The following is a 12450-nucleotide window of genomic DNA, read 5'->3' as shown; positions in this document are numbered from 1 at the left end:
TTGGCCAGATCTTTATCTAAACATGATAACAATGACATGAGACTTCAGAGATTTGTTTACAGGAGCTGAAAATGATGCATTCGTGGGAGCAGGAAGCCTGGTTAAGTTTGGAGTTTTCTGGGGCTGGGTGGGGGTGAGAATGGGGAGTAGGGGTGGGGACCAAGAGGAGGCTCTTGGTGACTCCACAGGTTATTTCCTGAAGATTAAGAGAACAATTCCTGCTCCTTCACCACCACCCAGGTCAGAAAACAGAGGGCCTGGGAGTTCCAGGAATCCCGCTCCAAGCTCAGACCAGGACCAGCTCCCCATTCCCTGCCTTTGTCCAGCAACCATCTCTCAGTCCCCAGGCAGATACAGAAGGGGAAAAAAAGTTTCTTAGTGGTGTGTGTGTGTGTGTGTGTGTGTGTGTGTGTGTGTGTGTGTGTGTTTTGAGATGGGATGACCTGGAACTCACTATGTTGTTGAGGCTGGATTTGAACTTCTGATTCCCTCTCCTCCTCCTCCACTTCCCCAGTTCTGGGATCACAGTATGTGTCACCATGCTCAGGTTCTCTGGAGTGGTTTGTTTGTTTTTATTTTTTGAGACATCGTTTCTCTACACCATGGCTGTCCTGGCACTCTGTAGACCAGGCTGGGCTGGAACTCAGAGATCCACCTGCCTCTGCCTCCTGAGTGCTGGGACTAAAGGCAGGTGCAGCAGCAGCTCCTCCACCCCCAAGGTCCTTCCATTCATTACTCCTTTAGTCCTTCTTTAGTCCTTACTGCAGGTCTATAAAGTCCACACCACTGTTATCTTCTTTTTAAAATGTATATACTTTTATTTTATGAGTGTTTGCTGAAATTAATGTATGTTTGCTGGTGTCCACAAAGGTCAGAAGAGGGCATCTGGAACTGGAATTGCTAAGAGCTATGAGCTGCCATGTAGGTGCTGGGAATTGAACCCAGGTCCTCAGGAAGAGAAGCAAGGGCTCTTAACTTCTGAATCATCTCTCCGGCCCCCATTATTATCTTCTGAGTTAGTAAGAAAACTGCTGCTTGGTGAGGTTGAAAAACTGAATTAAGGTCACAAGGCTATAACATGGGCAGGGCTCTACTCCACACCTAGATCTGGTGGACTTCAAGGACAGTGCTCTGGCCCAGGACAGAGGCGTGAGATGAGAAAGCCAAGGTTTCCTGGACCCCACCCTTGGTCAGAGATGCCTCTTTTACTTTCTTTAGGGGAATCTCTGTGCAGTACAGAGAGACATGAGGGCATACCTATGAACAAGCAAGCTCTGGAAGTCTGTATACACCCAGCCACATATGTGTTTGTGGGTTTGCCAGTTGTGAGAGGTTCAAAACATTCATGTGCACACGTTCATTCACTGTTAGGGAATACACACACACACACACACACACACACACACACCCCACACACAGAGAACACCTTCTGGAATATGCAAATGCAGGGTCATGATATGTAGAGTAGAATGTTTCAGTGTAGTTTTATTACTTTCAAGAATGCACACAGTGTCATTACAATTCTAGCAATAAAAATCTATTCCTTCTTCTCCAGCTACAGCTAGACAGGTCCTTCTGGGACCACTTTGAACAAGACTAATTGTAGAGATCCCATAAACGGGGTGAAAATAGAACATCCAGTCATGGAGGCCAGTTTTCACCTTGGGTCATATAAACATTTCTCTCTTGATCTCATGTCACTACCAGCAATTTTCATTATTGTGAGGTGCCGGGGAGGAGGGTGGAGATGGAGCGCTGCCGGGTGTAATGACCGTTCACTGCGCATGAGCAAGGCTTTAATGTGGTCTACATTTGTGGAAAACCTCCCGTGCCTTCACCGGGCATATATCCACGTATAGTCATGCACAGGAAGGCACTTCTGTTTTTATGCAGACAAGAAGCATAATCAAGTCCGAACCCATCTGTTTCTCAGAGTGACACAGCTGTCATCAACCTCATGGTAGCAGATTGAAGGTGAATGGGTGGATCAGAGGGTGGCCAGCTGTCTGCCATGCAGCTAAAGACATAGGAAGCAATCCTGAAGTCTAGTGTCCCTCAGGAGGCCAGTGAATCAGTGGCTCCCCAGGCCCCATAAAAGGCAGCTAAGAGTGGGACAGAGATGGGGCTACAGAGATGGGACATAGGACCCGAGCGAGCAGCTACTAAGTATTCAATCTTTACCAGGCTGGCTGGGGTGAGATGATAAAGAACCCGATATCCCCCCGCCCCAGATTTGGCCCCAGAAATCAAGCAGTCCTGGGTACATCTTCTAGCTGGGGTGATCTCAAGGCTGAACAGCCCCCCCCCGCCCCGCCCCGCCCTGCCCGCTTATAAATGACGCTTTCAGAAAAAAGGGGAAGGTCGACATGCTTCACCTGTGTGAGGTGTGGAGCCATGGTCCCTGTCTGGGAGGTCCGGTCTACTCTTAAGGGATGCCTAAAGTGGGGCCTCAGGCTCACCCACAGCAGTGGCTTCTTTGGACAGCCACAATAGAAGGAAATGCAGGCTCCTCGGGATCAGCCTGGAGGGGATTTCCACAAGGAGGGCTGCCCAACCCACCACCTGGAGTCTACACCCCCCCACCCCCGCTGCGGCGGCTAGGAGTGAGGGTGGGGATGGGATGTGAGAGCCTGCTTAGGAGATGGAGCAGGGCAGGGAATAGGATCCCTTTCGTTTGACCAAAGATGCTCGAGCATTTTCCCGAGCAGGCCCGGGCACAGAGCTGGGATTTGGGAAGCAGCTCATGAATGAGGCTTTGCTCGACTAGGTCGACCCCACGTGTGCAGCAATGATTTGAAGCCAAGTTGTTGGGTTTTTTTTTTTTTTCCCTCTAAATCAAACACCGGTGGGGACCAAGACTTTTAAAACAAAAACAAAACCTACAGCTTCCAAGCTAAGATAGGAGAGTACGAAATAAAAGAGGACGGAGATGAGAAACAGGGAAAACAACAGGTGGGAAAGAGCAGAGATAGAATTTTAAAGGAAGGTAGAGGCTGGATGGAGGGGGGTGGGGGGGAGGAAGTGGGAGTAGGGTAGAGGGGGAAAGGGCGAGTGAAGAAGGGAAAGGACCCCGAGAAAAAGGACAACGCGGCAGAGAAAGTGTGGCCTCCGGGCGGGCGGGGAGAGAAAGGGGACTGCGGGGAAGGCTGCCCGGAGTTCTATCTGTCCTGGGAGTTCTATGGTTCTGGACTCTGGAGCTCCGAGGGACCTCTGCACGCCTGAATCGGTGAGAGGATCTCCTCCTCTGGAGTGGGGAGGATTGAGATCCTACAGTTAGGCTCAAGGACAAGAGAGGAGGCCTTTAAGGCTCCGGTTTGTTAGAGTTCCGAAGCTGGAGAGCCCGCAGTTTGCTAAAACAGCGGAGCTTAGAGAGACAGTGCAGGCTAGCAAGCAGGACCAAGTAAGTAAGTTCCCAGCCCCTTCAGCCCCGTAGCCTGGAACCCCCAAATCCTTGGCATTGACCTGAGTCTCTCCTGCGTGGGCGAGGATGCTGTGTCCTGAGGCCTGGAGCTGTAGCCTGAACTTGGCTTCTGGGGCGCGTCGCGCCTCTGATCTGGTGGTTGTGAGCTTCCCTGGTCACTGCAACCGTCAGGGGCCTCAACGTTCTCCAACTCCTGTTTCTATCCATTTCCGGGCAAAGCCCACATTTCACCTCCCATCCCAGAGCACTGAGAGTACAAAACCTTAGGGACTGCCTTGGGGAAGGTAGCGGTGAGTCCTCGGGGCTCTGGAGTTTCCGAAGCCATCAGCCAGGGCGTTCGGATACTCTTGTCTTGTATGACAGACGGAGTGTCCCGACTAGCCTCGGGAATCGCTGGCCCTCTAAGTGCAGACCAGAATCGGCCTCCAGGCCCCACGCAGGCAGAACCAAATGAAAACACGCATTCCAAACGCTTTCTTGAAAATGGGAAAGCTATTTTTTTTTCCTCAAATGGTTTGAAGTTATTCTCCCGAAGTGACCCCAAGGAGACTAGGGAACAAGTTTTTAGGTAGCTCCACGAGGCCAAGGTCCCCAGAAGTGGGTTTGCGGTTTAGTGTTTGCAATGCGGAGAGGATAATTGGAGGAAGAGGCGAGAACAATCTGCAGCTCCTCGTCTGCTCAGCGAGCCGCGAGAACCGGCAAGGCAGCCACTCTAGCTAGAGCGAATTAGTTCGCCAAAGACTTAAAGAGTCTTTCTGATTATATTTTTTGGAAGATCTGTAGATGTCGAAGTTTAACTACAGGAAGTTAAAAAAAAAAAAACATGGACTGCATTCCGAATTCCGGTTAAATCCTACTTAAAACTGCTGGCTGCATTTTCAAATAGCGCACACATCAATACAAATAGATGCGCAAGGCACTTTTGTTTTAGGCATTTTCGTTTGAAGAAATGCTGCGTTTCTTTCCACAAAGGTAGTCCCCTGACTTCAGTGTGGTGTTGGCATGAAAGGAACTGGCTTTGGTGAGGAAATCTCAGTTTACGTCTTTCTCTTTAAAAGTGTGGGAAAGGAACATATCTGAGAAGGTATGAGTAAAAACGCTTCACCCTGAGAAACCGAAACTCTCAGAGATGGCCTGTAATTTACAGTGCAGACCACACAATTTGCTGGATTTGGACTGATTTTTCTCTCAGGAAAGAGAAATGAGCTGTTTAGAAATTAATTCCTAACAAAATCTAGAAAAATTGCCCACCCATGCAAAACAAGCTATGTGCTCACAGCCCACTTAAAAAATCCCTCTCACAACATTAGTTCACCACAGAAGTCCACACACTCGAGAAATCAGATATGTTTAACACTTTCTAGAAGTAAGCAACATGGTTAGCCTTTCCTTAAAATTATACAAATGCTCAGCCGTTAAAGACTAAATTTATAACTCAAATCAGGCAATGCATTACCCTTCTTACCATTAAAATGCAGTTAGTGCTAGTCTGCTCAGGAAGTTGGGGACAGGTTTCCAACTTCTTTAAACTAAAAAACCAGAAGCAGATACAGCACACTTCACTACTGCCACCAACAAATCAACAAAAGTCCACTTAGTGTCGCTGCCAGAAATGAAGCCCTTCCTCATTTCTTTTCTTTGTGCATGGGAGTCATTCAAATGAAATTTCTAGGACAGCTGTCAAAATGACTTAAAACTCACCTAAAATTTCATATATCAGGTCAGCTGAATTTACAGCAACATTATTTTTTCACAGCTGAATAGAAAATCACTGTAACGCTACATTGAAATTTTTAAAAATGGGTCAACGAGGCCCTGTTTTCATAATTAAATAACTGTGCAAGGAGACAAATAATGTCAGATGAACAAAAACTATTGACTACCTGCCTATTTCATACGTGTAGGAAGTGAGTAGATCTGTTAGAGTTTGACATAAACAAAGGTTTCAAAAATTATCACATTTCCCCTCGGTAATGAAATTACTATAATGGTTAACACGAGGCTCTTAACAGCTGTAATTTTATTTATTATATATACGTTTATAAAACCCCCCGGGAATTTGCCACCACTTCAGCAAGATCTGTAATCAAATATCCGATGGGAGGGGCTCGTGAGGTGATGGAGGTGAACCCAGGCAGACTCTAAGTACTAAAACAAAGCCAAGCTGTGCAGTCATATTTACTTTATCTGACAGTAATTGGCTAAAGTGTCTGATACGAAAACCTATTGTTAATTGAGCACGGATCCAAGATTTCAGAGATCTTTTCAGACAAGAGAATGCAAATGCCCCTGAACGTGCTAGTAACTGGATACCGAGTGGAACTAGATTCTGTGCCCCGATAAGCCGCAGTAGAGGGGGACCTCCAGCATCGGAATTTTCCTGCTTAATAGTGGCTCACAACTGACGGCCCACAGGCCCTGTAGTCGTTTCGGGTGCCCGCTGCCAGCGCGGGAAAGGGAGGCCACCTGGAAGCGACTGGACTGGCTGGGAACCTGCTACTTCGAAACCAGTATAAGCCAATATTTAACAGTCTGGAGAGCGAATCTGGAGATGACCAGAACCCCTGCTCTGGGCAAAAATCAAAGACCGACCCTAAAACTCCAGGGGTGGGTGGAAGTCTCTGGATCGGCGGTGCGGAGGCCCGGGATAGGGGTGGGAGAACAGGTTAGGCCATAGAGATGCCACGTCCTGGCACATTCACCAAGCCCCCATAGAGTCCTCTCAGACGGAGTCCTGTCCAGCCTGCTGTGGAGCATCTTGGCCAGGGTCCTCAAGAAAGAGTCGTCCAGGTGTGTCTTGAGGATCCCTGGCTAGGTAGTGGAAGGATTTGGAGGAGACCCCGCCACGTGCTCCTGCAGGCGGGGGAGCAGACAGTCATCTGCATGGGCCTTCCCGGCTGCAGCAGGTGTGCGGGTGTGTCGCTGAGTTGCAGGGGGTTTCATTCTGGGCCAAGGTTTAGGTGAGGGCGCAGCAGGGCTAAGAAGCAAGAAACCAAGCTAGGAGACATACAATAGCGTTTATCTTTTCTTTTGTCCAAATCTTGAAATCACCTGAGAGCTTAGGAGGGGAAACTGGAGAGCAGAAGCGAACAGAAGCCTTTCTCCGCGACGGTTTTGCCTGGCAATTGGCGGCAGGGTGGGGGAAAGACTGGAGCGCGATTTCCTCTCATCTCCACCTGGGACGCGCACGTCGACTCACAGTCCCCTACCCTGCAGGGCCGCGCACTCACCCCCACCTCGATCGGACGTTTGCGCTTCGCGTCCTCAGCAAAACCAGGCTCACTCCTCCCTCGGCTTTGTAGCGACCGCTGCCCCCGCCTGAGGCGTCAACAGTCTCAAGTCTTAAAAGTGAAAAGGCTCCTGCGACCGAGGCACGATTTCGAGGAGCGAGGGCCTACCCACAGGTGATCTTTCCCAATGTCCCCAGGGCACGTGGAGGGAGCTTCGTCCCAACTTCCCCGGTGGCCCCTGGCGCAGCCTCTCCGCAGCATTTCCGCTCTCCCCGAGGAGCCCCGCCTCCCTCTCCTCCCAACCCTTTCTTTCCAGGGCCGTGGGCACCATCCTTCTGCTGTCCCTGGGTTCCGCAAGGCCGCTTTCCATATAATCCTATTCGTGCCGCGTCTACCCGTTTCCCAGGGCGTCATCCTTGGTGCCCGTGCCTTCCAGCCGTCCTTTCCAGTTGAAGCCAGTTTCTCCCAACTGTGAGGTTCTAAGGGGGTGGGGGAGGGGGGGAGAGACGACAAACAAAAGCCAGGGGCGGTCTGGTGAGGAACCCCACCGTGAAGCCAGAACCACTCCCTGTTTGTTATTTCCAAGACGGGCTGCCCACGCGTTTTGCTGTTATCCTCACAATGGTGGCGGCTGCTATTCAGAGGGCTAAGCTTATAGGCAGGTGAACGCCAAAAGGTGGCCCCCACCGGGCAATTTTCAGAATCGGAGAATATATATATATATATATATATAATATATATATATATATATATTCTCCGCGGTCTCAGAAAGAGAGCCAGAAACTAGCAGGTAGAGAACTAAGGCAACAGAATGCAACCGCTGTCTCAGAAAGAGAGCCAGAAAGCTAGCAGGTAGAGAACTAAGGCGTGTCTGAAAGTTGAGGCCTACACTCCAGACTCCAGAAGGCGGAAAGAGCTGCAGCCACAGCTGGGTAACCTCCCTTCGGAGACCAGAGCCTGCTTTCACAACCCCTGCCAGGTCAGAATCGATGAAGCCAACACTGACCTGCCGCAGAAAAAGGATAGCTGCACGTTTTGAGTCCTTAGCATTCCTAGACCTGCACTATACTGCCGGTCTGGTTAGCTTTATTTAACTAGAGCAATTACCCTAGAAGAGGGAATTCGTCTCCTTTATATAGACGAGGAAATTGAGAGCGTCTGAAACCAAATATTGACTCAGGCCGGGATTCGAAGCAAGAGCAGCTGGACACCAAAGAATCCCATCATCTTGTCTTTCAGGTACCTGCTGTCTGCAGTCACTGCAAGGGCCGCAAGGGCAAATACGACCTGGACCCTGCCCTCACAATCTAACCTGACAGCCAGGCGGACACATACAGCCATAACTCTAGGTGGGGGGAGTGACAAGTGACATTACGTTATAACGGAGAAAGTTCAGAGGAAGAGGACTTCCGGGCTAGGCGACCTGGCAGCGCTTCCTCGGAGGAGGACGTGGTATTTGAGTAGAGCATCGAAGAGCAGCTTTCCACTCGTGGGAATGAGGATGGAAACGACACTTCACGTGGAGAGAACAGCTAGAGCAAAAACAAGGTGGAATTTGACACGTCGCTCACACTTCCACGGATACTGCATTCGTCTCCTGAGGAATCAATCCACCGTCCGGTATTTACTGGCCAGGAAGTTTTCCTGCCCCGAAGCAGCTTTTGTAAAGCCAGTCCGTGTCATCCTTTTAGGACTTGTTGGTTCATGGACAGTGAGCCTCTCAGAACCGCCCCTGGTCGGGAAGATGCGGCTAGGTGAAACGGGATTCGGTGATTCGGACACCCGGCTCAATGCAGCCTCTCCCACAGCGACTTGGACCTCAAGACCCTATTCTAGTCCCTGTCTATTTCTGGTAACGCTGCAACATCCCACTGGGTGGACAGGGAGGGCGTGGCCCATATACGCCAGAACCAATTAGGAAGCAGGCCAGGATGCCGACCCCGCCCCTCGACGTGACGCAGGGCCCCCGGACAGAGGCTTCACTGCCCCGGCCCCAGTCCTTGCAGTGGCTGTAACAAAACCCAGACCCCCAGGTCCGGGCCAATGGAGGCGATTTAGACTGGAGCAGGACCGCGTCTGTCAAAAGCTCGACTCCGTAGCACCGCGAAGTCCAGAGGAAGAACTGGAGCCGCCGCACTGCCTCCCCGCCCCCGCCGGGATTTATTGAGTATTTGGACTGGACAATTAAGTGGCCCTGATGATGTTACCAAGCCCGGTCACCTCCACCCCTTTCTCAGTCAAAGACATTTTGAATCTGGAGCACCAGCAGCACTTCCACGGAGCTCACTTGCAGGCGGAGCTGGAGCAGCACTTCCAATCGGCTCCCTGTATGCTGGCTGCGGCTGATGGGACACAATTTTCTGATGCAGGGGAGGAGGAGGAGGAAGAAGAGGGAGAGAAACTGTCCTATTTGAACTCACTAGCTGCTGCCGAGGGCCACGGAGATTCAGGTCTCTGTCCACAAAGCTATGTCCATACAGTCCTTCGAGACTCCTGCAGCAGGCCCAAGGAACAAGAAGAGGAGGTTGTGAGAGAACGGAGCCAAAGTGAGTAGACGGGAAAGGAAACGCGTCCCTCCACCTGGAGCAATGGCTCAGCGCCCATAAACAACCCACAAACGGTGCCAGCATGGCCACCCTCCCCTTTCACATTGGCTAGGGCCATGCCTAGCCAGGTTCAAGGACAGCTGTGCAAAGCACAGGTACCTGAGATGGAGCGAGGGTAGAGTGGGAAATGAGGTGATTTCCTAGGGCGGGGAGCGGGAGCAGTCCCTGAGGAAAGGGCAAGTGATTATTGCAGCCCTGGTTCCGATAAGTGACAGGGGTCTTGCAGCTGGGTCCTAACACCATCGTGTGTGTGTGTGTGTGTGTGTGTGTGTGTGTGTGTGTGTGTGTTCTCTCGAACATCCCTCTTCTCAAAAAGGAGTCAGTAGTCTGGCCAGTTTTCTGACTTTCTTCTAATGTGAGTTGAGTTCTGAGTGAGGCCAGCGCAGTCACCCGGGCTTTCCCGAAAAGGCAGTGTGAGCAGATGAGCAGATTGTGTTTTCAGCGTCCTGGAAGATAGGGAACGTTGAGAAATCTGAACTAGGAGCTCAGCGTTCTCACACCAACAGCACCGTGCGAAGGAAAAGGGATAGTTGGTGTGTGGGCCACTCCAGATGGCCGCACCGCTCACACCCTTGAGGTGAAGGCCTTAAAAAAAAAAAATTGCAGTGTTCGCTTTGTGTCTCAGACTGCAAGCCGAATAGAGTGGACAAAGTGAAGAATTTAGCTTGAGATTCTGGACGCTCGGCAGACCAGAGGTGGTAGGAAAAATCGGATAACTGAATAAGCCCCCAGGAAATGTCTGAAAGGAAGACAGAATCAAAGAACCTCTTCTCCAAGTGAAGGTTTGATATGGCTGAGACCAAGGCCTTTCCCCTGACAGTTCGCCAGGCCTAAAACAGACACGAAACTGTCGAAATCTATCCATCCAATTTTTCCCTCTTTAAGGAAACATACATATTCTGTTACACATACATTCTCACTAGTTTTGATAAGAAAAAAATCAGTTCTTGAGTTGCTTATATTCCTTATACTTAGATATTTCCGAACAGAAAAAAAATGCAATCAACCCATGCATCTTGGCTGCCTGTCCCCAATACCAACACATTTCACACCTTCAGGTATCTGTGGCAAGTGATAGGCAAACGAGTTTGCAAATACTGTCGTTGTTAAACAGACACAAGCGTGAAAATAGTCATTAGTGCATGGAGCGGCACGCTTAATCTCTTTTCTCTCAGACACTCAAGTTTTAATAAATGCGAGCTAACTACTCCCCATAGAACATGCCTCCTCCCGTGGAGATGCTCAGCCTGATTCAGGGCCCCTGGGCATCCGGAACCATGAACTTTCCCCAAATCTAAGCATTTACTACCGAGTGTGCTGTGCTTCCGGGATGTGGGGATGCTAAATAGGGAGCTAAGGTCTTGCTTCTCCCCGCAGAAAGCTGCCAGCTGAAGAAGTCTCTAGAAGCGACGGCAGACTGTAAGGCGAGCGAGGACGGCGAGAGGCCAAAGCCGCGCAGCCGCCGGAAGCCGCGGGTGCTCTTCTCGCAAGCTCAGGTTTTCGAGCTGGAGCGCAGGTTCAAGCAGCAGCGGTACCTGTCGGCGCCCGAGCGCGAACACCTCGCCAGCAGCCTGAAGCTCACGTCCACGCAGGTGAAAATCTGGTTCCAGAACCGCAGGTACAAGTGCAAGAGACAGCGGCAGGACAAGTCCCTGGAGCTGGGGACGCACGCGCCGCCACCGCCACCTCGCCGCGTGGCAGTGCCGGTGCTGGTGCGGGACGGCAAACCGTGCGTCACGCCCAGCGCGCAGGCCTACGGCTCGCCCTACAGCGTGGGCGCTGGCGCCTATTCCTACAACAGCTTCCCCGCCTACGGCTACGGGAACTCGGCCGCTGCCGCAGCTGCAGCAGCTGCAGCAGCAGCGGCAGCCGCGGCCTACAGCGGTAGCTACGGCTGTGCCTACCCGACAGGCGGTGGCGGTGGCGGGGCCTCTCCAGCGACCACCGCCATGCAGCCCGCCTGCAGCGCCACCGGCGGCGGATCCTTTGTGAACGTGGGCAACCTGGGAGGCTTTGGCAGTGGTGGCGGCGCTCAACCTTTGCACCAGGGTGCCGCAGCCGGGGCCGCGTGCGCACAGGGGACCTTGCAGGGCATCAGGGCTTGGTAAGGACCAGGCAGGACACGCGGCAGGCGTCCTACCGCAGCTTGGCGCTGCGGGAATGAGACGCAAGAAAGGCCAGACCCGAGGGCCAGGTCCCCTCGTTAAAATAAAATATGGACGCATCGCTCCCCAAGGGGCCAGGGTCGCAGCACACTCTAGGCCTGGGGCTCAGCGGAGAAACGGATGCCCTGGTCGAGTCGTCCACTGTCTGAGACAGAAACACCGGCCAGGCGCCAGGGAAGAGGTTGGCCCCCACCCCGGCTCTGCCGGGAGTGCGGGAGGCTGGGACTCCGGCTGTCGCTTGCTCTCCGGAGGAGGGCTTTTTTCCTTCGACCTTCCTTTGGCCTTCTCGAAGTATGGTCGGGGAACCGGACCAAACAGGGGAAAAAAAGAAGTAAAAAGAAAGAAAGAAAAAAGAAGAAGAAAAGACAAATAGTTTGGGAGAGAGCGTGAAGGAGAGGAAAATGGGGTAGTGGCGTAACAAATTCCACCGATCCGCAGCCCCTTTTGGAGCGCCACAACACAGTGGATTTTCGTTTTCCAGCTGCCTCTCTTCCGAGACAGACTCCGCCCGGATCTCCGGATGGTCAGCCTCTTCTTGGAGACCACCACCCCAGTGAGATCGAAAGTTGGGGGAAGGGAGGCAACTGAGCAAATCCAGGACCTGGCGGCCCAGCTTAGGTGTCCCAGGTTGGTTCCTTTCTGTTTTGTATTCTGTATTCCGCACATTCTCTCTCTGTATAACTATATTCACACGCCGTGTACACACCCGCTGTCATACACTACAGGAGTCAATAAAGAAGGTGCAATATTTCTGAACTCTTTGGCTTGCTGCAGACTTGTTTAGACCCAAAGACTGGGGAGGGCCCCCTTAAAGAGGGCGGGAAGTGAGGGAAAGCACCCTGGGCATCTCGGCCTGGTGCCCCTGAGCCAGGAGGCCCCAGGCTTCAAGTTTGGTTTCTTCGCCGCTTTGTTCATTAATTTCTCTTCAGTGTTGTGGGCCGAACAGGCCGGAGAGAGGCTCTGGGTTTTCTGAGGTCCAGGATTTTGTAATCCCCCCACCACCCCCCACACACACTGCTACATTTTAC

General features: G+C 51.8%; 1 protein-coding gene across 1 annotated transcript; it reads left to right on the top strand.

Moving 5' to 3' along the window:
- Positions 1-8848: 8848 nt before the first annotated feature.
- On the top strand, positions 8849-11365 carry Nkx2-3 (NK2 homeobox 3). Its single transcript, XM_027407269.2, has 2 exons — positions 8849-9197; positions 10635-11365. The coding sequence occupies exons 1-2, from the start codon at positions 8849-8851 to the stop codon at positions 11363-11365; spliced, it is 1080 nt and encodes a 359-aa protein (XP_027263070.1).
- The last annotated feature ends 1085 nt before the right edge of the window (positions 11366-12450 follow it).

This window comes from Cricetulus griseus, chromosome 3 (genome assembly GCF_003668045.3).
Source record: "Cricetulus griseus strain 17A/GY chromosome 3, alternate assembly CriGri-PICRH-1.0, whole genome shotgun sequence".
Classification (NCBI taxonomy): domain Eukaryota; kingdom Metazoa; phylum Chordata; class Mammalia; order Rodentia; family Cricetidae; genus Cricetulus; species Cricetulus griseus.
Note: the sequence above shows the minus strand (reverse complement) of the source record. Positions and strands in the feature narration are given on the sequence as shown.

Excerpts from the sequence above, each read along its gene's own strand:
- Nkx2-3 (XM_027407269.2), top strand. The coding sequence starts at position 8,849 with ATGATGTTACCAAGCCCGGTCACCTCCACCCCTTTCTCAGTCAAAGAC. Across the intron at positions 9,198-10,634 it reads TGTGAGAGAACGGAGCCAAA|AAAGCTGCCAGCTGAAGAAG; the intron begins GTGAGTAGACGG and ends TTCTCCCCGCAG.